The sequence below is a fragment of the Babylonia areolata genome, chromosome 19 (genome assembly GCF_041734735.1).
Source record: "Babylonia areolata isolate BAREFJ2019XMU chromosome 19, ASM4173473v1, whole genome shotgun sequence".
Taxonomy (NCBI): Eukaryota; Metazoa; Mollusca; class Gastropoda; order Neogastropoda; family Buccinidae; genus Babylonia; species Babylonia areolata.
In genome coordinates this window covers 49802580-49827956 of record NC_134894.1, presented here as the reverse complement: position 1 = coordinate 49827956, position 25377 = coordinate 49802580, and the positions used below count along the sequence as shown (strand labels likewise).

The 25377-nt window shown below is 43.9% G+C and overlaps 1 protein-coding gene across 1 annotated transcript in view; it reads left to right on the top strand.

Annotated features, from left to right (window-relative positions):
- The window catches only part of LOC143293814 (mini-chromosome maintenance complex-binding protein-like), a 73198-nt gene extending 48113 nt beyond the window's left edge, over window positions 1–25085 (top strand). Inside the window, exons 12-14 of the mRNA XM_076605083.1 lie at window positions 4667–4831; window positions 13809–13897; window positions 21023–25085. Of these exons, the coding sequence (XP_076461198.1) occupies window positions 4667–4831; window positions 13809–13897; window positions 21023–21137 (369 nt within the window). The 3' untranslated portion in view covers window positions 21138–25085. The remainder of the gene's footprint in view (window positions 1–4666; window positions 4832–13808; window positions 13898–21022) is intronic.
- The last annotated feature ends 292 nt before the right edge of the window (window positions 25086–25377 follow it).

Sequence of the window (25377 nt, the reverse complement as noted above, 5' to 3'; positions counted from 1 at the left end):
TCTAAGTTCCCTGACAGCCCCCCGTGGACCTTTACAACACCTGAGGTCCGATTCGATCTGGCCTCGTACCGTAAGGACACCACCAGTTCTCTGGCCTACAGAACCTACTTTTCGGAACTGTGCCACAAATTCCCCACCTTTCAAGGCATCTTCACTGACGGTTCCAAGTCAGAGGACGGAGTCGCCGCATCTGCGTTCTGTCCCGCCTTTCCTGACCGGCCCTCAACGGAACACATCCTGTCTGACAGCTCGGTATACACCGCGGAACTGACCGCACTGGTCCTGGGGTTAAAAATGGTTCTCTCTTCCAAACAGAAGAGATTCATGATCTTTTCCGACTCCTTATCAGCCCTGGAGGCGATCGCCTGCAGGAATATCACTCATCCCAAACTGCTGGAATTTTATGAAACTTTTACTCTCGCAACGAAGGTCAATACTTACGTTAAGGATCTTTGGCAAGAGAAGTGGAACACCCAGACGGACAACAAGCTCTTCCAGATCCGTCCGGACCTAAAAGAGACCCTCCCTTCGGGGGTGAAGAACAGAAAGGAGGAATCTGTGCTGTGCAGACTGCGTACGGGGCACACTTTTTTTACTCATTCTTACTTGTTGAAGGGGGAGGAGGCCCCTCGATGCGTTCCCTGTGACGAGCCTCTCACTGTGAAACACGTGCTCCTTGACTGTTGGGATCTGCATGACGTTAGACGCAGACATTACACGGCGGTTTCTTTGAAGACTTTGTTTCGTGATGTCCCTCCGTGGGCGCTGATGGACTTCTTAAAAGAAGTGAACCTTTTTAACCAGATTTGAAGGTTTTAAACTATGGAAGTTTTTTTTTTAACTTTGGAGTGGAAAGTTTGAAGTGGTGACTCGTTTTAATTGGTTGTTTTTTTTTAGCCTTATAGTAGTAATTGACGCGGCGATAGCCTTGAGATGGCCTTAGTGGTCGGCGAGGCTCTAAGCACCATAATTTCATTTCATTTCATTTGGTCTGTCCCTTGCCCCTTTCCTGTTTACCAAGGTGGTGCGGGAATTGGTGTCCATCGTCAGGTCGGGTCCATTCGGCTCTGTGTGTACCTGGACGACTGGCTTATTCTGGCCCAGTCACAGGCCCTGTGCCAGAGTCATACAGCCAGACTTCTAGACCTGTGCTCCCAACTGGGCTTCATCACGAACCAGGAGAAATGCGATCTGTCCCCGAGTCAGTCCTTTGACTTCTTAGGGATGAGATTCGACACGTGGTCCATGATAGTCTCTCCGACGCCAGTTCGGTGGGACCGTCTGGCAGGCCTCCTGAACCACTTCCGCCATTCCTCCCAAGCAACAGCGCGGACACTTTCTTCCCTCCTGGGCATGATGGAGTCCATGGCACCTCTCATCCCTCTGGGCAGGGTTCTCAAGCGCCCTCTTCAGAGGGCACTCAGGCTACGGTGGTCCCAGAGCACTCAGCCATGGGATACTCTGATATGTCTGGGCGAGTGGTTCCTCGAGGTGACATCAGAGTGGTTAACCACGCCTCTTCTGACACAGGGGGTGCCCATAGCCCCACCTACTCTTCAGGTGGCACTATTCACAGATGCCTCCTCCCTGGGCTGGGGAGCCCACATGGACTCACTCCATGCAGCAGGGACTTGGTCCCCAGAGGAGCGCCTATGCCACATCAGTGTTCTGGAACTGGAGGCAGTTCGCAGGGCTCTCCTGCACTTCATGGGGGAGGCCACCGGCAAGACCATCCGCTTGTTCACGGACAATACAACAGTTGCATGTTACGTGAACAAAGGGGGGGGAGCGCACTCGGCAGACCTCTCTCTGCGGACCGAGGCTCTCCTCCGTTGGTGCCACATCAAGGGCATTGCACTTTCAGCGAGACACATAGCAGGGAAAGACAACATCTTGGCAGATGCTCTCAGCAGGTCCAAGAGTGTCAAACACACAGAGTGGACCCTGGACAAGGACACCCTGCAAGGGGTGTGGGAACAGTGGTTCCGGCCGATGGTGGACCTGTTTGCGACAAGGTTCAACAAGAGACTTCCCACTTACGTCTCTCCGGTCGCCGACCCAGAAGCATGGGCAGTGGATGCTCTCTCTCTAGACTGGAGCAGTCTGATTGCCTACGCGTTTCCTCCCTTTCCAATCCTGTCCAAGGTGATACGGAAAGCCAGGTTGGAACGCCCGCAGCTGATCCTCATTGCGCCGAAATGGCCAGCCCAGCCCTGGTTTCCGGTCCTTCAGTCCCTGACACATGTTCCACCCCTGGAGCTGGAAACCAAACCTCATCTGCTGAGGCAGCCTCGTTCGGGCATTCCTCACTCCAATCCTCAACTGCTCCACCTGCACGCGAGGCTGCTGTGCGGTCGGAACTGTCAGCATCACCATTGAAGTCTTCCACCCCTCGGTCAGCCTCTGTGTCGGCCGCGCTGATCAAGGGGGGTGCCTCCGCCGACCTCCTCTCCATAGTCTCCAAAGCCAGGAGGGAGGGAACAGAGACTTTGTATGACTTTCGCTGGAAGAAATGGCTGCGTTGGTGTGCAGCTCAGAACATTCCCCCTACTAACCCTACGAGCATGCAGCTGGCCAACTTTCTGGCTCACTGCTCCTCGGTTCTCAACCTGTCTGCTAGTTCTGTGTGAGGGTACAGGTCTGCCATCTGTACCACTATCAAAGAGCTAGGTGGTCCCGCTTTTGAAGCTGATTTCCTGCTCAGAGAGGTGGCTAGGGGCGCCTCTCTGAAGGAAGCAAGGAATCCCAGAAGAGTGCCCCTCTGGGACTTGTTCCTGGTGCTGGATTTCATTCGAAAACAGCCCTTTGAGCCATTGGGGACTATTCCTTTTGACCTGCTCACTCTCAAGACCACTTTCCTTCTGTTGCTGGCCACTGGCTGTCATAGAAGCGAGATTCATGGTCTTAGTGGAATGCCACAAGATCTAGCATTCCACAGAGATGGTTCCATCACTCTTCGTTTCCTTCCAGAGTTTCTGGCTAAGAACCAAGACCCTGAGGTCCCTTCCCCCTCTCTGAGGGTCAGACCTTTGATATTCTTACCCAAGGTGATGAAGATAGGCATCTCTGCCCCGTTCGGTGTCTTAAATACTATTGGGATAGGTCTCGCCATAGGCGTTCTTCTCAGAGGTGCCTTCTCATCTCCCTCAATGAGAATTACAAGAAAGACATCGCTGCAGGCACCATTTCCCGCTGGGTTTCCCAAGTCATTCGTACAGCCTACTCTCATGCACACAAGGATATCAGTTGTCTTAATCCCAGAACACATGAAGTGCGGGCCATAGCTACTTCGGCTGCTTTCCAGCACTCAGTGCCACTGCAGCATGTCTTGGAGGCAGCCTTCTGGCGGTCTGAGAATCCCTTCATCAACTTCTACCTCCGGGATTACCGTATGACCAGGGCTGACGGTTCCAAGGGGATTTCCTTTGTCTCGGCTAACACTGCCGTCTCAGTTATAAGGGCTCCCCATACGAACCAGTAGGCGTTGCCCTCCTCCATTTGCTTTAAATTCTGCATCAGTTTGACATGGTACAGTATATGACACCAAAAGGAGGAGTTTGTATTATACTCCATGTTTGGTGATACATATACTTACCATGTCAAACTCGAATGCCCGCCCGTCCGTTCCCGCGTCTCCGCCGTGGTTCTCATGGGGCATTTTCGTTCATGGCCACGGAATGATTCAGCGCTTATAGCTGTTAGAGGCGTTTGATTGGCTAAGAGCGGGCCAGACTAAGAGGGGCGTCTTTTCACTGTTAGCCGCGCGAAATTTGGCCAAGCAGAGCAAACCAATAGGCCTAGTTTGCATCAGTTTGACATGGTAAGTATATGTATCACCAAACATGGAGTATAATACAAACTCCTCCTATTATTATTATTGTTGTTGTGCATGGTGAGTACAAAGTAAAATAAAGATTTTGAATGAAGTCCTATTTTGACTTCAAAATTCAGTACCTTGTAATGGATAAAGTGTTAATGTGCCAGAAAGGTGAAGGAAATTGAAGGGCAGTATATTAACATTTAGCTGTTGAACAATCATTTCTTGATCTCAGAGTTCTGGGATCACATAAATCCTGGAAATCAGGTTTGGTTCAAATGTTGAATTGTTAGAAGAAGAATTGTTAGAAGAAAGTAAAAGGAAAAAAATCCTCATTTAACTACACATGCTTTACCATGAGCCACTAGTGCAGACTATGGCAGGGAGTTCAATTCCTGTCCTGTGCAAACTACTATTCGTCTGTGCAGAGAAAACGAAAGTAGCTATGGCTGATAACCTTCCAGAAGTAGGTTACCTCCCCTCTGTATCCCTGACTAGCTACCTCTTTTTCCGGCAGCCATCTTGACTCCTTCCTGATCCTGTGCTCTTCATACGGCTAAGTTTTTTCTCTCCATATTTTCTGCCTGTCTATCGATTCTTTGACACTCATGTTCTGTGTCTGATGAAGACTTGTAACAGGTCACAAACTTACTTAGCTCGTTTGAGCAATCGAGCTAAAATGATGGCTTTAATCGTCCTTTCACTTTTGAATGTTTATGATATTTGGTAGAAGAATGGAATTTAATTATGTAAATATGACATATTGGATGTTTGTTTTTCCCTTTCTGAATTTACGTATGTTCACTGAGTGATGTTTCCTTGATCAGCATTCACACCTTCTGTGTGCAGAAAGACATTCACTTGCCCCTGCGTCCCACCTCAGTGCCTGCTGATCTGGATGCCTATTACACCGAACTTTCTGCTCGACTGACAGATGATTTGTTGAACAAATTGCGTGCCTTCATCACTGTGTGTCGTGGAATTTCATATTCAGTCAATGAAGACATCCAAAACGTTTGTACAGCTGTTTGTTTATCATATCTGGTTGTTTGGTTTTTATCACCCACAGTCCTTTCTGCTATTTTTATTGGCTCATTTTTTGTGTCCATGATAACCTTTAACAATGTAATTTTCTCTGGAAATACTCTGTTCACACCAAATTTGGTTTAAAGATAGGACAATGGTGAACGAAACTGATTTTGAACAATGTATGCAAGTACATGTACTGGTAACATATTCCCACTTATATACCCTGTGTTTTTTGGTTTTGTTCAGCAGAAACCACACATGAGCCATTAATGCTTATCTCTAAATATTCATCTGTTAAACAATTTCTGCAGTTGTTTTGGTGGATTTGTGAGTAATAATGAGTATGGAAGACTAACCTCCCAATGTTTTTAATTTCCGCTGGAATCCCTTAACCCTCCTTCACCCAGGTCACCCAGCACTTAGCACCCATGAAATCCCAAGGGGAATAACTTTGTGATTTTCGATAATGGGTAATTCTAGAAATTCATTAAAAATATAATTTAATTACACATACTTAACCGTGACCCAACTAGTGCAGACTCTGGCAGGGGTCTGACATTCCTGTCCTGTGCAAACTACTATCCGCCTATGCGAGCAGACGAAACTACGGCCGATAACCTCCCGGAAGTAGGTAACCTCCCCTTTGTCCCGCTGGTTATCGCCCTCTTTTTCCGGCAGCCATCATGACTCCTGTACCTGTGCTCTTCATACGGCTAAGTTTTTTCGTATTTTCTGTCTGTCTGTCGATTCTCTGGCGTTCTTGTTTGTGGTCAAATTATGTCTCCAACCAGGTCACATAATTATGTAGCTCGACTGGGGAATCGTGCTAAAATTAAGGCGCGATCGCAATCGATTCGCTGACACTCTGGGCCCTCTACTCCTGGCCCTCTAAACAACGCCAACCCGCCGCCTTCTCCACTTCCTCCGCTCCCTCCGGTCGACTCCAGACCTCCGCCACCTCCTACACCTCCTCTGGTGACTTCTAGAGGTTTGTGGTCACACACTCAGGTCAGTGTTACCTTTCATGTCATTTTTATCGATCCGCGAACTCACTCGACGCGATCCGCGTTTTCCCGGGCCTGCCAGTCGGCAGTGTACGAGTCGATCTCCTCTATCTCTTTACCATACCCACAGTTGCACCAATGGAATGGCCACAATCCCTTGGGGGGGAAAAGAAAAAAAAAGAAAAAAAAAAAGGCAGCTTGTCTTGGATCCGCACGTTAGACTGGGCCCTATGTGCGATGCGTCCGTGGTGGCGGCCGTGACATCGGATCACGCGACCCCCCACGCGGCATGCCTCGACCGTCTCGGATCCAATAGCGACCGAGGTGTGTAGGGATGCCCTCCCCTGGTGTAGGGAGGAAGGTGGACCACTAGGGGACACGCTTGCCCATACGCGTGCACCCCCCTCCTTGTCCAGATCACCCGATCCAAGGGAGGCAACCCCTGCTTCGGCACCCTTGCCGGTGACTGCCGCAGTTATTTCCCTTGCACCGGCACTGCTCCTCGCCTTCAGTGCGAGTGTGTGCACGGTCCTACCAAGCTATGCGGTGATGACCCCATCTGCCACACCGCCGAGTGCTGCTGTTTCCCATCCACTAATGGTGTCTCAGCAAGCTACTCAACCAAACAATCAGCAGCTCATCGCTAAACTTGCTGCAGCAATTGTGCACCACTCTGCCTTCCGGTGCCGCGCCTTGCGCCCACAGAGCAGGTACGTGCACGCCCCATTGGAACTTCGGCAGTGTTGGATTCTTCTGCCCCATTGCCTAACTCTGCTGTTTCCCAGACTAATATTGGCACTTCCACGTTGGAGTACCTCTTATATCATATCATATATCAATATCAAGGCGTGCAAGCCTGACAAGGCCTTTTACCCGCTTGAAGTGGGGAAGAAAAAGAGAGTCCCCACGTATGTCTGTTGCATTTTTCAACATTGAGTGCGCAGTGCTTGAAAAATCAGAAAATATGTAAATGAGTTTTGTATTTAAAGTTTTCACAATGAATATCAAGATAATTCTTAAATGTATTAATAACTCGATCCTGCCTCTCGGCAGTGCTCGGGCCGATCTTGTCTATCACTTTATCCGTCAACACACAACAACTGACAACTGAACGTCGGTCCTCTCGCAGGAGCTATTCGCGAGATTGGACCGCCGTTCAGCAACAGGGGGATGCACATCCCACGGCAAGCCGATTGACTTGTCACCCCCTCGTCCACGACGCCCATAACACTGGATTACGGCGCCGTCATGCCACATGCCCCGACCATCTCGCGTCCAATGGCGACCGATTCGGGTTGGGATGCCCACGGCACTAAGGGACATTATAATTATTCCCCTTGCGCTCGTTTTCACCTGTGTCGGTTACGGTGGCATCGAACCACGGACTCTCACACACAACATGACACTCCTCCCTGTTCAGCGAGGACACATCGCACAAGGGGGATATGTGCTCTAAAGACACCTTCCTTTTTGACGATGTTCGGCGCCAAGGGAGGCAACTCCACATTTGTAACCTAGGCGCTTGAAGCTGTGGTTAGTTTCACCGACACAGCACATCACTCCTGCCCCCCGTGCTGTCCACCAACGATGTTTTCTTTCGGTTTCTCATTGGGTCCTCATGCCCAGTCAGGGGACTTTACACATCTTTGCATAGCAACTGCACTTTTCTTGCTGTTTCTCAGGCTATTGGCCACAGGAAATGCATCACAATATTTCCCCTTCTATCCATTTGATTTATTATCACAAGCAACTCACGAAATATATATATACATATAACAAAAAAAATCAAAAAAATCTATATATATGTATATATATATATATATATATATATATATATATATATATATATATATACACACACATATATACATATATATGAGATATATTGCTACATTCATACACATTTCTGCTTTCACTTATAGATGCGTACTTATCCATCGGTATACACATGTGTATGTGCTTATGGGATAGGTTCAGACGACTTTCATATTAACATGTACAATTATATTTCTATCTCCATTCATTGACATCTATTCATTGAGATTCCCTACATAGCAATATAGGCACACTTGCATTTGCGGCTTTCTGTTCACAATGCCCAGAACTCTCTGCCTCTACGTACTGGCACTTTATTCATATGCGTATGTGCATCTCATATGTAGGTGCATGGACAGATTCCTTTCCATTGATGATTATGCACACTTACCCACTTACTTGGGTATATCTGTGCACGCTACACGTATGCTTATACAGCCGCTTATTTCTTGTGTCTCGATCTCTTGTCATTGGCATACTTCTGACATCATCACTTGAGCTGATGGAAGTTTTTATTCCCTTGGCACATATATGTATTCATTTTCAGAAATTCATCCCTACCTTGCTTTTGGAGGACGACTGCACTCACAAAAATAAAATAAAATAATAATAGCCTCATTCACGCCTGAATGTATGCTCCTTCACATTTCAGTAGTGGCTGGTCCTTAGGGATCCACACACACCCCCTTCACACCCACAGGGCTAAGAATGCCTCTCTTGGTGCAAGGACGGACAAGGCAACCCAACTCATTTGCCTGCAACAATCACCCATAAGGCTGGAGATGCACAAGGAAGGATGAGGCAGTCCAACTTAGAGGTGCCACTCTGGACACACATGCCTTTCATTCCTTCCAAGTTTGTAAGGCATCCCTTCTTTCTCCCCTTGCCTACAACAACCCTTGGTTTGCACCACTGTGATTGTGACAAAAGCTCCACACAGGCCCTACATCCTAGCCAGCCTTCCCATGAAGAGGTGTCTATCTTGCCTTACAAGTTTTAGCGGACCCCAAAACTGCCCACTGGGCAGGAGACAATCACCCTCAGCCCATCTCTTCTACTCCTCTCTAGAAGCAGAAGGCCTGGGTCATAATTGTTTTCCTCTACATTTGGGAGAAAGGCATATTGACGAGGACGGATGCGTCCCACAAAGCACAACGAACCGTCCATTAGCCACAGGGGTGTACCTTTCTGCCCACTCATACCAGCACGGCAGATGCCGCATTCAAGCACATCAGTTCACCCCATCACCTTGCTTGAACACAAATCCAGCATCAACGTCTCAAACAATTGGCGTTTGAAAGCACTTTCTGCACTTAGTCTTCCCTGCCCGATCCTTTCGGCCTCTACACACAACCACTGCTGTGGTTACAGATGGCCATTCCTCCTCAAGCACTGTCTTTCCAATGAGACACTTCCAGAGGTTTCTAGCCTAGGCAGGCTATCCCATCATGGAGCCCCAGCCTTCGGTCAAGGGCCTGTCAGAGGATGACTTTGTTGTCACTTCGGAAGCAAGCACCATGTCTTTCTGACACACGGTTGCACCACAAGACCCCCGTCAACTCTTTCTGGCTTCCTTACATTGCAACATAATCTGCATGGTGAACACCTTCGTCCCTGAAGCACACAGCAGCTGTTTCCTGATTTACCCATGCTGATTGGTGTCCTCCTAGGAACAGTATATGATAATCAGTCGTGTACGACAGTCTCCATCAGAACAGCAGAGGAGGCATCTGCTGTCCAGTCTATTCGGGCTGGAATTCGATTATACAATTTAGAGTAGAGAGTGTTTTGCCCAAGTTGCATCCCCGGTCCCTCAATCAAGAGGGCCTTAGGACTCATCATTGGGACGGTTCCCAAAGGCTACTTAGGCCTAAGGCTATAGCACTAAGTCCCAGTGCAATTTGACTTCTAGTCTGAGAGACATAGTCATTCATGAAAGACTAAGCTGCAAATGATTTCCCTTTGCAATTAAGAAACCACAGCTCTCACCTTGCAGTTGGCCATACTAAAAACGTATGTCAGATCAGTGCCTTGATGTCAATAGCCAGTACAACACATCTTGAGCCACTTACCTCCCTGCCCCGCCCCGCTCCATCCCAGACTCAGTGCGCACCACACACAGCCAGAGGCCTGTCATGGATCCGGTCCCCTTTCTCACTAAAGAACCTTCAGCAAAAATTTTCCCCATGGAAACCCTCTTCCATTTGGGAATTCCACCACAGAATGAGACTCAGTGACCTGTGGGCACATGAAATGCACTTCCACAGCCTGATCCAACCCAGCCATTGACTGCTGACAACTTTCTGCAGGTTACTCCAACATGCCACACTCAGGCAGAGAAGCCACCAAGCCTTCCGTATGCCCCTTCGTATGGTACCTACCTGGGCAATTACACAACCCTGTCCCAGAGACACCAGGGACATCAAGTCTTTTGTTGCCAAATGTCTGCCATTCTATGCATAGGCAACATACCAGTGCTGTCATTTTTTGACAGTGTCAAAAAAGGGGGGGGGGAGTGCCCATTGCCTGTCAGCTCGCATGGAGGAGCTCCACAGATCTGGCTGTCATGCCTGAGGCAGGCCCAACACGGTGACCTACCTCTGTCTCGTGCCACAGTTTCCTTCAAACACAAAAACCACTTCCACTATCGGCCCACATCCGTTGTGGAATCATCAGATCAAACCACATGCGCACCTCCTTGCATTGGTGCTCATCCGCTCAGCTGTGGTCCACAGACCTCCCCCACAATACAGCTGTGGACCTCTGTCTTCTTTACCCGCACTAATGTCCTTAGGCGACACAGTACACTCTACTTTCGTCAAATTCTACTTGAGGGACACCTATCGCCTTAGGGATAATGGCTCATCGACTTCTACCAGAGAGATGTCGCACGCCTGCGGGTGGATGGCGCAAGAGCCATCGCTTCTGTGGCAGCTGCACAACAGACCATCACAGCACACAGACAGTAGAACAGGCGAGCCCTCCACCTTGTCGCGCTATTCTGCACTAGTTGGGTCACGGTTAAGTATGTGTAATTAAAAGGAAATTTTCTATCTAAAATTACGTTTAAATAACATACTTACTGTGACCCAAATTTAAGACCCTCCCGTCCTCCCCGCTTCCTGTTCTCCCTGCTTGCTGCGCTGGTGATGGCATATTGCCGTCAAAAGAGGGCGATAACCAGCGGGACAAAGGGGAGGTTACCTACTTCCGGGAGGTTATCGGCCGTAGTTTCGTCTGCTCCGCATAGGCGGATAGTAGTTTGCACAGGACAGGAATGTCAGACCCCTGCCGGAGTCTGCACTAGTTGGGTCACGGTAAGTATGTTATTTAAACGTAATTTTAGATAGAAAATTTCCTTTACCTTCTTTTGTTGCACATATTTGTTTTTCCTGCATTCTACATGTAAGAAAGTTCCAAAAGAATTATTGTTTCCAGGCTCATGTTGGTTTGTACTTGCACAAAAAAATAAAAGTGTCAAATTTGATATTCAGCTTTGAAAAAAAAAAAAAAAAATTATGGTATTTTTTTTTTTAGAATAAGTTTGTCTGTTCTGCAGTGTCTTCTAACACATCCTTTTTTAATTTTTTTTTTTTTTTATATTCTTTTTCTTACTCAACTTCAATTGCAACATTGAACTTGCTGATTTTTACTTTTTTTTTTCATTTTGAGGGATGATGTGTTTTCCTATGATAGTGGGGAGAGAAACAACAGCAAACAAACAAAAACAAACAACAAACCTATATCACATGTAATTTCTTCATAATGAAAAGAAAAATATCCATTGAACTAGCAGAATCAGGAAGATCATGCAGAACGCCAATAAGTATCAGTGAAAAACGGCTGACTCACTGACAGTATCGATTCCGACGGTCTGGTGATCGATTCACGATTTGGAGGTCTGTCAGTCGATTCATGATTTCGAAGGTCCAGTGATTGATTCACGATTTTGGAGGTCTGGCGATCGATTCACGCTTAAGTACCAACTTCACTCCCAGTCAGTCGATGTCTAGTCGTAGGTCATTCAGTACGATCAACTTTTACAAAATTCTCACGCAGAAATCATCTTCAGAATTGTCGTTCAGATTACACTGTGACTCTTGATAATCATCAAACTCATCTTGCAACTTTGAAACTTCAAAATTTTGGCAAAACGTAACCAAATCAGTAATATATTCCGTTGAACTAACAAAAACAGGAAGATTGTGCAGAACACCAATAAATATCTGTGAAATCAAGACTGACTTACTGACAATATTGATTTCGGAGGTCCAGTGTTCGATCATGATTTCGGAGGTCCAGCGATCGATTCACATTCAAGTACCAACTTCACTCATTGTTGGCAAAACTTGGTCAGTTGAGTCACTCAGTACGATCGATTTTTACAAGATTCTCACTAAAAAATCATTAAAACAGTTCAAAATCATCTTCAGAATGGTCGTTCAGATTACGTTAAAGCTCTCAGCAGTCATCAAACTTGTCTTGCAACTTTAAAAATTCACAACTTTGTCAAAATTCAAGCAAATCAGACTCAGAAAAGTGCAAAATACCTGACAGGAAGTGCCGAAAACGAGGCTGTGAATCTCGCGAGTCTCATTTATGGAAACAATGGTAACTGCACCCATATTAAACACGTGTTTAGTTAGCGGTACTGGGCACTTATGCATGCAAAACAGCAAGCTGCTATCAGGTGTAATTGTGGAACTTGTGTCAACTCACTCCGGACGATGGAACGTTATAGCATTCCTGACGTAAGGTAGCGTTCTGGACGATGGAACGCTGTGGTGGTTTCGAAACTAAAAAATTGTCCACGTTTTCCTCTTGGGGTAGCAAAGAATCGCAGCTACACTGGGCATTGTGAACGTGTCAAGGGTCGAATGAAAGTTTCTTCGTGAGGTTTCCGTGACATACTCTCGCTGGCCAGCCGTTGACCTTGGTACCCCACATGACAAGCTAGTCTGCATACGTATCAAAAATGGCGTTGCAGGCAATACAAGTGGAAATTTTTGGAGCAAACTAGATCACGACAGTGGCTTAATGCTGCTGCTGAAGTGATTGAAATGCTTCAAACTGAAGGTTTTGACTTCGACGAGGATGATGAAGATGTTGAATAAAGTATCTGCAGTGAAGAAAGCTACCAGAAAAAAAAGGTAATGACAGTGACTCAGCTTCTGAGGGCTGTGAAGAGAGGGAGGGGGGTGGGCGTACACACAACGTTAGAAGAGGGGTCAGTGAGTCAAGTACAGGGAGTTCCATTCAGTTACTTTGTGTTTTGTATTTTTTGTGATCTTTTTCCGAACCCTAACAAATGGGTCATCTGCAGGGGAAAACAAGGGAGAAAACTATTCGTCTGGAGTGAGTTAAGTACTGAAAGACAAAGAGTTCCAGGAATATTTTCCCACTTTTGATATAGGGACTTCCAGATGAGGGATATAGAGTCCCATCTGACAACAGTAATAGCAGGAATGGAAATGAATTTCCATGTTTTAATAACCAGTTTTAAAGTCATTGACTTCCAGAATAACTCATTAACTGTATCTCTTTCACACAGACACATACTTGCACACACGACCACACACATAACGCATCCACACCCCTGTGGAGGATCAACATGACTGCAGTCTTCATAACCTTGAAGTTCCATTTGGATATGTTTGCCCACTGTGTTTACATGCTGCTGTTAGGATTTGTGAAAAGTCAAGCATACATTTTCCTGAAAAGCCTTGTAGTTGTAGCTTTTCAGTTTTCATTCATTCAGTTCAGATTTTTGTGGCATGAACCTCATTGTCTTGCAACCTCTCAGAATGTTCTTTCGAACACAGGGGTTTCTGAACTTTACGATCTCGACTGGGTTCATCTTCATCAGTGTTATGTTGTAGCCTTTAAAAAGAAATTTTCTACAATTTCTGCCAATTGTAATGTTTCCTGCCATTCTCATGACATGTTTCATCATTGCATCCTTTTAAAATTTTGTTTTTCTTCCCCCCTATCTAAAACAAAGAAAGTCAGTATCAAGATGGTTTCATTGTATGTTTAAAAATTGTTCTCATCATTAAGAATGGATAGAAACTAAAACTTTTTTTTTTTTTTTTTTGTTTTTTTTTTTTTGTTGCAAGCTGGTTGACAGTTCCGTTTATTTCCAGGCACTGCAAGAAGAGTTTGTGACAGCCAGGAAGAATGATCCCTCTGCAATGAGTATCAGTGACTTCCATTGCCTCCTGTCCCTTGTCAGGTATGATATCAATTGTTTCTATAAGGCAGTAGTAGTAGTTTTTTTCTCAACCTTGATTCTTGCACCTTTTACTCAGTGCATCTTATTTGTGCGTAAAATTATTAATAGAACAAATTGCTATTTCTAGCATGTGTAACATTTTTTTTTCCCCTTTTTCTGCTCTCTTTCTTATTTTCTTTTTTATTTTATTTTTTAAGATACAGATTTATCTATTATTGCTATGTATATTTGACTGTTCATAACTTATTTATCGATTTATTCATCTTCTGTGCATAAGATTATTAGACAGGCGATTTTTTGTTTGTTTCATTTTCTTTTATTTGAAAAAAATAACCATGAGATGATGACCTTTGGGATGTTCATTGATAGACTAAAGTGTTTGTTCAGCGAGTGTTGATTCACACTGATGTTCTGAAATGTCAAAAAGAGATGTAATATAACCTTGTGTACAAGTGGGGGAAAATAGCACAAGCTCGAAAAACAATACCAGTGAAAGAAAAGATAGAATGAATTAGTAATTTTTACAGATAAGTTTGAAAGTGATCAGATGTCACACAGAAATAACAAATTTCTCTATTCTGGCACATCTGCAGACCTGCCTAGTACTACGATTCGTCCATAGTTTCTACGATTCAAGCCCCCTGACTATGACACTACGGCCGACCGCAAAACCTGAAACACACACAGCAAATGCTAAGAAGCCCCGCACACATTCGTCTCTGAAGAATTCATCACTGAAGATGACCTTTCATAGCATTTGACGTCAACGCTTCCCACCCCCCTCCATCCCCCACCACCACCCAGTAATGCTGAGATTACGTCACTTCATTGGAGATATGTCGATCCGCTTTAACCGTTTTACCAAATGCGCATGCAGCCTAGAAGTTGGACGTCGGTACATTTCACTATCGCCGTTGTTTTTGATCACATGCAGACGCACGCACACGCACGCACCCACGCGCGCGCGCACACGCATGCACGCACACATGCACACACACACACACACACCATGCATACCCAGATCGACACACAAATGCACACCGGCAGTTGTGCAGACATATCTTACCATGCTTACATGCACTACACAGACGCGCGTACATACACATATACGCGCATACACACACACACACACACACACACACACACGCACAAACGTGCCTTTGCACACACTTGCGTGCATACATACACACACGCACACACACCATGCATGCACAGATCGACACGCAAACGCACACTGGCAGATGTGCAAACACATTTTACCATGCTTACATACACTACACAGACGTGCGCGCACATACACATACACGCACACGTGTACACAACCACACACACACACACACACACACACACCCATCACGCATACATGCTGAGATCGACACACAGACAAACGCACACCGGGAGATGTGCAAACACAATATACCATGCTCACATACACTACACAGACGCGCGCACACTTACACACGCGCGCACACGCACGCATGCCCATACACACACACACACAGGCCTACATTTAAAACAATACCCCCACACAACTGTGTGCTCTATCTCCATCCCAGTCAAGTCACATTTAGTAACAATTTGTAGTACCATAGTGCTACAGAACAAAAACTTTGTTGCAAACAGTGTTAAGCCAGACTTAATCAGCCAAGGCAGTGCACTGACATGGCTGCAGTAATATTTAGATCTGGATCTAGATATTCATTTCCCCATTACATGCATGAATTATGGTTTTCTTCAAATGCACTTGTGACCTCGGCCTTTAATTTTGATGGCCTGGTACATTTCACTCTTGCGGTTGTCCTTTGTGGAGTTGAATTGAAAACACATACACATGTGCACTCACGCATGCGTGTGCGTGCGCGCGCGCGCACACACACACACACACACATTCTCTCTCTCACACGTACACACGCGCGCACATACGTGCGCACATACACACACACACACATGCGTGCACACACACACACTCACTCACACAGAGTTGTATTGAAAAGAATACACATGCACTTACACATGCCTTTACACACACATTATGTCTTATACTCACATGCACGCGCGCGCGCGCACACACACACACACACACACACACACAGAGCTGAATTGAAAGCACACACACTTACTCTCTCTGAAACACACACACACTCTCTGAGCTGAATTGGGAAAAAAAAACAAAAAACACCCACACATACACTCTCTCACTCACACACACACACACACAGCTGATTGAAAACAAAATACAAAGAATATACTTTCTCCATCTCTTTCTCTCTCAGGCATACACACACACTTTCTCCCTACCCTCGCCCCTCTTTCACCACACACAGAGGGTTGAATTGAACACACACACACACACACACACACACACACACGTGTGTGTGTGTGTGCGTGAGCTCAGAGATGCTCCCTCTCTTTGTTTATGGATATAACACATAACCAGCTTTGCTCTCCTAATGCAGTCCCCAAGATCCCCTTGCCTGTTATGGTAAATTTCACAATTTTGGAATTTTATCTCTGCATACAGATAAAAACTAAGAGAGAGAGGAAGGGAAAGCTATGTCATGAATAAAATATATGATGGTAACTGTAAGTCAGCCATTTTATGTTGGTGATTTTATCGCATGAAGGTGCTCCTTTTTGTCTTTGGTAACTCTGTATGTGATTACTGAAAGCTTCACTTGTGTTTGACAGTTAGTCCTAATTCATGTCTTGGTTAGTACAAAGATGATGTAATGAAGAGTGCATTAAAGTGGAAATGCCGCCATGTCCATACTACTGAAAAGTACCATAAAACTACTGAAAACTGGGGTTCTACTACTGAGAGGTATTTGGGGGCCTAGGCAGGTCTGCATCTCTATTCTGGCACAATCAGTCGATTAAGAGCCACCAGTTTTTTTGTGATTTACTGAGCAGAAAGTACTAGCTACCAGTTGCTACAATGCTGAAAGCAAAGTGTGCGTCTTGTGATTTTCTTTTTTATTTTGTGAATTATCAAGCAGAAAATATTGGTGACCAGTTGACATAATGCTGAAAACAAGTGTGTATTCTGTGATTGTGTTTAAATAGGTGGTCGTTCTCATAGTTCAGTTGAAGACTACTGTTGACAGTTCCTAAAAATCAGGCATCATTAAGGCAAATGACTTATCTTTCTGATCTCCTCACTGTTTACATCCAACAACTATGTTCATCATCAGACAGTCGCATTCTCCAAATTCTCTCGATTATGACCAGGTCCTTCCATCAAGGATCCTTTGCATTCACTGCCCCTGTCCAGTGGAACTCCTTGCCATATGAATTAATACACTCCCAGTCTATTTCTAACTTCAAAACCAACATAAACACTCCTCTGTTTAAAACTGCCTTTCATTGATCTAATGCCCGCATTATTGTGGGTGTGTGCTCGTTTCTACTTTCAGTGTGTGTTGTTGATGTGTTGTGTGGTGGGAAGGGAGGGAGAGTGGGACTGATTGTTGTTTGTTTTTGGATTGTTTGGGTAGTGTGATGTATGCGATTGGTTTTGGATGTTCAAACTGGTTTTGGGGTGTTTACTTTGCACATGGAAATTTGTATGAACTTTTGATCCAATGTTTTGTCTGAATTTGTCATGTTCATGTAGTATTTGTATATTTTTTGGTTTTTTATTAAAATGTAATTGTAATTATTGTAATGTAATTGTAAAGTGCAAGGAGCAAAATCATTTGATCAGGCAGTATGTAAATAAACTTCTTGTTAACCCCTAGGCTGCCTGTATGACGAGATAACTCGTCATGGAAAGCACGTACGCTTCGCTGCCACAATGACGAGATAACTCGTCATCAAAATATTTTGACTTTTCCCTGCTTTGCATTCAGTTCGTTGACAAAAATGCTGGTAGCCTTAGCTTGGGGAATCTTTCTAGATTCTATTCATAGCTAGAAACACCATCTACGTCATAAGGCAGTCCTTTATTTAAACGTTTTGGTTGGGTTACTGGCCGCAGTCTTTGCCTGGCTCCTCTCCTCGCTCGCTCAACAAAATGTCGGACTGACGCCGTGCTCAAGACATGCGATCATGGCGAACTAAATCAGCCAAGATTGCGTTCTTTAGCTGATGCTCAGAAAGAATTGAAGTGTAAATTCGAAGGAGAAGACAGTGGTGATCATTTATAGGACGATTTGATAGAAAATAGAGGGAGCAATCAAGAGAGTGGCCAAGATACGACTATCAGTGAGTGATTTCGGCTGTTCAGCTCAAGCAGACGACAGAAGTCACTGAATTTTTATCAGGACACAGTGTGTGCGATTTTCTTGGCAGTCGGTCAACGCGGTCTGATGAAAAAAGTGGATAAAGTGACCATGTGAGAGGGGTGAAGAGGAGAGGGGTGGAGACTGACGGGGCGTGGCCTCACATCCATATTATCACTTGGAGAAGTCACAATGCATTGTGTATCTATCTATTTTTATTTTATTTTATTTTTTTGTGGTTGTTCTAGTATGATTTTTTGTGTGCAGATATATATCCATTTATCCAGAAAATATGATATTTTAGTGCAAATTACCTGACTAATGTTTATGATGAACAAGCTGAAAATGTGACAAAAAACAAAACACTGATTTCAAAACAAGAGTATGTCACTAAAAATATATAAAATGGGAAAACATCACATGTTTTGTATTCTTTATTCATTTACCTTTCAGAAAATATATATTGTTATGTGTCTTTCTCCATTAACAAAGAGCACAGAATTTTTTGAAAATCTATACCCGTTTTTTTGTGAAAAAACCCTGGCAAATAGATTTCACTTAAATCTTATTTTCATGGCAGCTAAAGGGTTAAATAATAATAATGGTATTTATATAGCACTGAATCTTGTGCAGAGACAAATCAAAGCGCTTTCGCACCAGTCATTCACACGCATGCATAACTCTAAAACTGTAGAAACTAAAGACAAGGAAGAGGCAGACAAGGGAGGCTATTTTGGGAAGAGGTGGGTTTTAAGGCCAGACTTAAAAGAGCTGAGTGTGGAGACTTGACGAAGCGAAAGAGGAAGTTCATTCCAATTGCAAGGTCCTGAGACAGAGAAAGAACGGTGGACAACAGTCGAGTGTTTGAATCTGGGTATGCGCAAACAGAGTGGATCCGAAGCCAATCGTAGTGAGCGAGATGGAGTGTAGAGGTGAAGGCAGCCGCAGAGATAGGAAGGGGCAGTTTTGTGAATACATCTATAACGTAGAGTGCTGATCTTGTACTTTATTCTGTGTGAGACAGGGAGCCAGTGGAGATGTTGCAAAAGAGGAGTGATGTACTCAGATCTTTTCTTTCTGAGGACGAGTCGGGCAGCAGAGTTATGTGCACTAAAGGGAGTGAATGGATGAAGCAGGCAAACCAGACAGTAGAGAGTTACAGTGGTCAAGGCAAGAGAGAATGAGAGAAACGACAAGTCTAGATGTTGCGTTAGTGGACAGATATTTCCGGACGGCACTGATGCGCCGCAGTTGACAGTAGCAGGACTGACATGTCTGACTGATAAATTTTTGCATGGACAGTGTATTGTCAAGGACAACGCCAAGGTTCCTGACTGACCTGGGAAGAGGGATGGATGTACCGCCAAGTTTGATTGTGTCAATTGTGATGGAAGACAGTTTTTGTTTAGTTCCTATGATCATTGCTTCAGTTTTGTCTGCGTTCAATTGTAAATTACTTAGTCATCCAGTTTTGAATGTCCAGGAAGCAGTTGGATGTTTCTTGCAAGAACGACAACAATTTTTCAGGGTCATCAGCATAAGAATGATGACTGATATTGTGGCGGTTGATAATTTCAGCGAGAGGAGCAATGTACAGTGTGAAGAGCACTGGGCCTAAAACAGATCCCTGTGGGACTCAGTGTTCGATTTTAACGGGTTCAGATTGGAAATGATCAACAATGACAGACTGGAATCGATCAGTGAGATAAGATTTTAACCAGTTTAGAACAGTGCCATTGATACCAAATGTAAAATGAAGACGGGGAAAGAAAGATTGAATGGTCTATCGTGTCAAAGGCGGCTGACAAGTCGAAAGAGTGAGAAGGGAAATTATTCCTGAGTCGGACGCTATCAGTAGATTGTTCAGAATGTGGAGGAGAGTGGTTTCGGTGCTGTGGTCAGCACGATAGGCAGACTGAAATGGGTGGATGAGATTGTTGAAACAAAGGTGGTGGTTGAGCTGCTTGAGGACAGCTTTTTCAAGGAGTTTGGACATGAATGGAAGATTAGAAAACTGGTTGATAGTTTTTCAAAATGTTCGCGTCAAGGTTGGGTTTCTTCAGAAGAGGCCGGACGATTGCAGTTTTGAAAGTGGATGGAAATGTTCCACAGTTTGACCTTCAGTGGAACCGAAAAGTAGTGTTTCAACATGTCAGATGACGTTTGTTAACTTTTTCTTATCAGACTCTGCAAATTCAGGTTTCTCACACAATAACAATGAATATGGTTTATGAATGATGAGGTCTATTAACCTGTTTCTTTTCTTCATATTATATTATTGTGGATGTTATTGTGTTGAAAGTTTGTGATGTTGTCAGCTTCATTCAGCCATGGGTCTCTGGCTCTGAAATTATTTTCAAGTTTCACCTGGTCACTTGTAATTTGAGCACACCTGGTACATGAGTGCATTTTATTCTAGGCTTTGTCTTTAATTTTTCTTTTATTCAAGAGGTGTACCCTATGTACAGGATGCCTGATAGATAAAAACAAAATTAGGGTAAATGCCTCTTACATACAAGGATGTAACAAGTATTTTCTGTATTTGTCTGTATGGATAGTCCTGCAGATTCACATTTCTTTCAAGTTCACATCTGGCACACTGACCAGTCAGTGATAGATTTTGATGACAGTGATTTGGTTACATTATGCAAGCATGTGCTGCATATTTGAAAACAACTGATAACACCATCAGAAGTGTTTTTACCAGTTAATTCCAAAGTTGCATTTGTTCTCTTTTCAGGAAGTTCAGTTCATTAATACATAAACAGGCTATGAATTCAATGGTATATAGCACATGCACATAATCATTAGTGAAACAACACAGTGCCCAAATCTGGTTCATTTTGGTCATGGAGCCTTGAAAGTAAATAAATTAAAACTGGTTCAGTGCTTGTACTTTTTGCAGATTATCCACCTTGAGCCATTGCCAGTCAGACTGCAGCCCACAGATCCTCAATCGTGTTCTGGAGATGGATAGGCTGCGCAGAGCAAGGACATCACCATCAGCTGCAGCAAACTGAGAAATCTGTTCTCCAGATGAAGATTTTTTAAATGTATATATTTTTTTTATTTAATGAAATAACAATTCTATTCCAGCAACAGTAAACTGAGGTATCTGTTCAGCAGATGGAGTGTTTTTCTCTCTTCCCCACCCCATTTAAAAAAAAAAAAAAGAAAAAAAAAAAGCATTATAAAGCTTTTGACCAACTTATTCATTTATACTTTTATTTTTGTTTCGTTGGAAATGTGTTTGTGGCAGACTTCATGTTGGTACATGTCAGTGTGTAAAATATGTTTGTGGCAGACTTCATGTTGGTACATGTCAGTGTGTAAAATATGTTTGTGGCAGACTTCATGTTGGTACACGTCAGTGTATAACACTGCTTGATGTGCATCATGTAAGAAGTAAAGAACTATTTAGAAACTAAATATATATTTCATTGTGCAAGTTCTTTTGTGCAGATATATTTCAAGTGGTTCAATCAATGAATGCTTGTTCTTTTTTCCCCCTGACTGTATACTTCCTACTCATTGATGTCTTGAAATTATGTCTCTCCAACAAAGTTCCATCCAAGTTATTAATTTCTTGAGTGCCAACGACATATACAGGGGTGTGCGAGCTTTGCAGAAACATGTAAATGGGTTTCATTTAAAAAGATGCGTCTCACAGGCTGTTCCGAGATCAGTGCAAATTCTGGAAGAAAATAGGGGAGGGGTTGAGACTTAGATGTTATGGTGAAAATGGCTGTTTAAGAATTTGGTATGCGTAAGGGGTACCACCAAATGACAATCATCAACCAATTTACATAAAAAAAAAATCACAAAAAACAATGGCAGCTCACACATGCTCACCCCCACCCTCACACACACACACACACACACTAACATGCCTGCACACATACCTTTCACATAAAATTACTCCAAAACAAAAAAATAAGACCACCACAAACATTGTGCAATCATCCCTGTTTATTTAATACAGAGAGAGAAAGGCAGTAAAATGTCAATAAGAATAACGACACTAAAAACTATAAACCATCATGTCAAAAATGACAGTAATCATAATATTTCAGTAAAAAGAAATAAACAAATGAAATAATTGAGCTCTCTCAAATGATTTCACACATAATTTCTTACAGTTCATCTTCCATAGACCTGATTCTTTTTTGGTGTTGCTTAATCAAAAAAAAAAATTTCTTCTTTGTTCGAAAGCTGCAACTCCCACGTTGACTCGTATGTACATGAGTGGACTTTTATGTGTATGACCATTTTTACCCCGCCATGTAGGCAGCCATTCTCCATTTTCGGGGATATAAAAAAAACAAAGAAATACTATCCATGACATAAATCCTTCACACTCTCTCTCTCACACACACACAAACCCTCCTGCCCCCACACTCCCAACCTCCCCAAAACCCACATCTGTTACAGTGCTCTCATTCCTGACTGCTCTAGCTATCATATCTTTTCAGAAATAAGAGCAATAAATAACAACAACAAATTAAAATAATAATATAGTAAAATCTCCATCCACATGGTATACAACTATCTCAATTCTGTCCAAATGCATGCAATAGACACTGAAATGAATAACAAGATAAACAGCCATTGGTAACACAGTTGATACACTATCATAACTAAACGAATAACGAAATAAACAAAAATAAATAAGATTTGAAAGTAAAACGAATGAATAATATTTAGTGAAAAAGCATATGCATTCAAGCAGTCATATTTTGAAGACAGAGATCTATTGGTTCATTTATAGTAAGTAAAAAAAAAAACACACAACCAAACACTCCTGTACTACTGTTAATAATACAACAGTTGTTTGTAATGAATGATCCATAAAGAGCCGTTTTTCTTTACTTTAAAAGTATATCCAGTCATGAAAACACATTGTAACATGCATCCTCCACAGACAAATACACAAATTCTTCCTCTTCTTACCCCATCCCCTCTCCATTCTCACAGGTGGGGGTGCAGGCAGAAGAAAGACAGACCAACAACCCCTACTAGCAATGGCAAGATCATACAACTTTGTGTGTAACTTATAAGACACAGAATTAAAGTAAAATACATAAGAAAAAGTATAGTGTTCCTACCTCCAACCCCTGGAAATACTGATACTATCTGGATCACAGCATTATTTCTGCATGTTATTTCTGCATGTTCATGACTGACAGATGAAGCCACTAGAGTCTTCTGCTGCTTGGAAATTCTACACTTGGCAGTTCTTAATCTTCATCCCAAAGGAAGTAACCCAAACTGATAATGCAGGGAATGAGAGTCATCTGCCATGATTCTGTTCACCTTTCCTTTCAACCTGTTCTTGACCAGTTCATCTCGGCTCAGCAGCTAACACCAATAATTTTGGCAGCCTGTCTAACCACTCTGTCAAGTCTGTGTGATGTATCTGTCATCTGCAGTACAGCCAAACCACCAGCACATTCTCCATACTCAAAAAACAAGCATGTCACCTCTGGGTCTTCAGTGGGACTTGCTGACAACTTTGTCTATGTGACTAGTCCAAGACAGGTTGGCACTGACAACAGAACCTTAGTACTTGTATTCCTCTACATGGTCTGCCGCCCACCCCCCCAGTCAGAACAGGTGCTGGGTCTGGTCTATTCTTTTTAAAGTCAGACCATCTCCTTGGTTTCGTCTACTTTCAGTTCCAAGCTGTTCCTGTCGCACCACTCAACCAAGTGTTTGACATCCTTTTGGTTCTCTGTATCATAATTTTCAGCGAGTCCAACAAGAGCTGTGTTATCTGCAAACTTAACCAGCTTGTTCTCTTCACCAGAGGCAGTGCAGTCATTGGCATATGACGTGAAGAGTGTAGGTCAGAGACAGCAGCCTTGTAGTGTTCCAGTGTTGTTGATCAGGATGTCTGATGTAACCCCTTCTGCTACTACTGTTTTTAAGGGTAGGTGCAAGATATGATCATGCTTCCATAACTCACCGCCAAACTTGGACATGGTTGTGGGATCTTTGACATGTGAATTTAATGTTCTGCATATTATATATTGGGTGTCCCCCAAAAAGTGAACTGCTTTTTGACAAGTATTTTCTCAGTGATAGAGAAACCAAATTCATTGAACATTTTCACACAGTAACCTTAGGGTATCATCAACAAGTCTGCAAAATATCTGAAAGTTTGGACGCAAATTATGCGAGTATCGTCAAATTCAAAACAGCATGTCAAAAATCCAATATCAGATGAAAAAGGAAATTTTCTATCTAAAATTACGTTTAAATAACATACTTACCGTGACCCAACTAGTGCAGACTCCGGCAGGGGTCTGACATTCCTGTCCTGTGCAAACTATCCGCCCATGCGGAGCAGACGAAACTACGGCCGATAACCTCCCGGAAGTAGGTAACCTCCCCTTTGTCCCGCTGGTTATCGCCCTCTTTTGACGGCAATATGCCATCACCAGCGCAGCAAGCAGGAAGAACAGGAAGCGGGGAGGACGGGAGGGTCTTAAATTTGGGTCACGGTAAGTATGTTATTTAAACGTAATTTTAGATAGAAAATTTCCTTTTAATTACACATACTTAACCGTGACCCAACTAGTGCAGAATAGCACGACAAGGTGGAGGGCTCGCCTGTTCTACTGTCTGTGAGCTGTGATGGTCTGTTGTGCAGCTACCACAGAAGCGATGGCTCTTGCGCCATCAACCCGCATGCGTGCGACATCTCTCTGGTAGAAGTCGATGAGCCATTATCCCTTAGGCAATAGGTGTCCCTCAAGTAGAATTTGACGAAAGTAGAGTGTACTGTGTCGCCTAAGGACATTAGTGCGGGTAAAGAAGATAGAGGTCCACAGCTGTATTGTGGGGGAGGTCTGTGGACCACAGCTGAGCAGATGAGCGCGGATGAGCGTCAATGCAAGGAGGTGCGCATGTGGTTTGATCTGATGATTCCACAACGGATGTGGGCCGATAGTGGAAGTGGTTTTTGTGTTTGAAGGAAACTGTGGCACGAGACAGAGGTAGGTCACCGTGTTGGGCCTGCCTCAGGCATGACAGCCAGATCTGTGGAGCTCCTCCATGCGAGCTGACAGGCGATGGGCACTCCCCCGCCCCTGGCCCCCCCCCCCCTTTTTTGACGTTGTCAAAAAATGACAGCACTGGTATGTTGCCTATGCATAGGATGGCAGACATTTGGCAACAAAAGACTTGATGTCCCTGGTGTCTCTGGGACAGGGTTGTGTAATTGCCCAGGTAGGTACCATCACGAAGGGGCATACGGAA